The sequence below is a fragment of the Corvus brachyrhynchos genome, unplaced genomic scaffold (assembly GCF_000691975.1).
Source record: "Corvus brachyrhynchos isolate BGI_N302 unplaced genomic scaffold, ASM69197v1 scaffold99, whole genome shotgun sequence".
In the NCBI taxonomy this organism is placed as follows: Eukaryota; Metazoa; Chordata; class Aves; order Passeriformes; family Corvidae; genus Corvus; species Corvus brachyrhynchos.
This window is the reverse complement of record NW_008239778.1, coordinates 9,461-10,609: the sequence shown is the minus strand read 5'-3', so window position 1 is coordinate 10,609 and position 1,149 is coordinate 9,461. Positions and strand designations below refer to the sequence as shown.

The window sequence follows — 1,149 nt, the reverse complement described above, 5'->3', positions numbered from 1 at the left end:
CTTTCTTACAAAGCATAAAAAATGTTTTTTTAAGACAAAAGGGAGCCTGAGGCCATCTCCCCCTGCAAGCAGTACCTGGGTTTGCATAGCTACAGGAGCCACACAGGTGCTCCTGCCCACCCCAGCCAGGGGTGCCCAGGCAGGCGAGGGGCCGGGGGGGACTAGGGGTGGCAGGGACGGCTCCTCGGGGCCGGCCGGGGTCGCCCCTCTTTGGTCCAGAGGTGTGAGCATGGAGGGGGCTGGAGGCTGCCCCTCACTGGCAGCACTTGGGTTTCTTGCGGGGCGTTGACAGGTACAGGTCGCTCTCGTTGCTGTTGATCCCTGAGGGAGAGAGGAAGGAGGGTTGGTGGGTGGGTGGGGGACAAAAAGGGACACCCGTGTGGGGCTGGCCAGGGCTACTCACGCACGGTGTCGCCGATCCGGCGGGGGTTGTTGCCGCGCTCCAGCTCGGCCAGCACGCTGTTCTCAAAGGTCAGGGCTGCCACTCGGAAGAAGAAATCCCGCACGTTCTCCCCTGCCCCACAGGAAGAGAGCCCCCCTGAGTGTCTCCTGACCTGGCTGGACGCTGGGATCTGCATCCCCCCACACAGCTGGGACTCACCGGTGAGTGAGGAGACAGCCCAGTACTCCGCCTGCATCTCCTGGGCCACCTTGAGAGCGTCCTTCTCCATCAGGCTGTACTGTGCTGGTGACTGCCAACCGAGCTGAGCGTGGGTGGGTGACAGGGACAGCCAGGGCACAGTTTGCCCACGGGGAAGGGGATACACTCACGCTCAGATCCTTCTTGGAGCCCACCAAGAAGAGGATCACGCTGGACGGGTCGTTTTCCTTCAGGGCATCAGCCAGCCACTGCCTGTGGGAGCCACTGTTAGCAACTGCTGGCCGAGCATTGCACTCGTGCTCACCACACCACAGCAGCCCCACAACCCCTCTCTGTCCAGCCCTTAAGGCCCCCACGCCCCTCCCTGGTCTCTCCCCTGGGCCATGTGTCACCTACCGTGTGTGCTCCAGGGACCCCACGTCGTTGACATCGAAGACAATCACGATGGCTGGGGGAGGAAGGAGGAGTGAGGCGGGGACAGGGACAGCGGGATGGGCAGCTGGGATGCAGTGGGGAGCTCACCCTGTGCTCCCCGGTAAGGTGGAGGC

At 63.3% G+C, this 1,149-nt stretch overlaps 1 protein-coding gene across 1 annotated transcript in view; it reads right to left on the bottom strand.

The window, feature by feature from the left end:
- Window position 1: 1 nt before the first annotated feature.
- The window catches only part of RAB34 (RAB34, member RAS oncogene family), a 2,554-nt gene continuing 1,406 nt past the window's right edge, over window positions 2-1,149 (bottom strand). Inside the window, exons 3-8 of the mRNA XM_008640390.2 lie at window positions 1,124-1,148; window positions 998-1,049; window positions 772-853; window positions 602-692; window positions 404-514; window positions 2-321 (exon numbers count right to left, since the gene is read on the bottom strand). Of these exons, the coding sequence (XP_008638612.1) occupies window positions 254-321; window positions 404-514; window positions 602-692; window positions 772-853; window positions 998-1,049; window positions 1,124-1,148 (429 nt within the window). The 3' untranslated portion in view covers window positions 2-253. The remainder of the gene's footprint in view (window positions 322-403; window positions 515-601; window positions 693-771; window positions 854-997; window positions 1,050-1,123; window position 1,149) is intronic.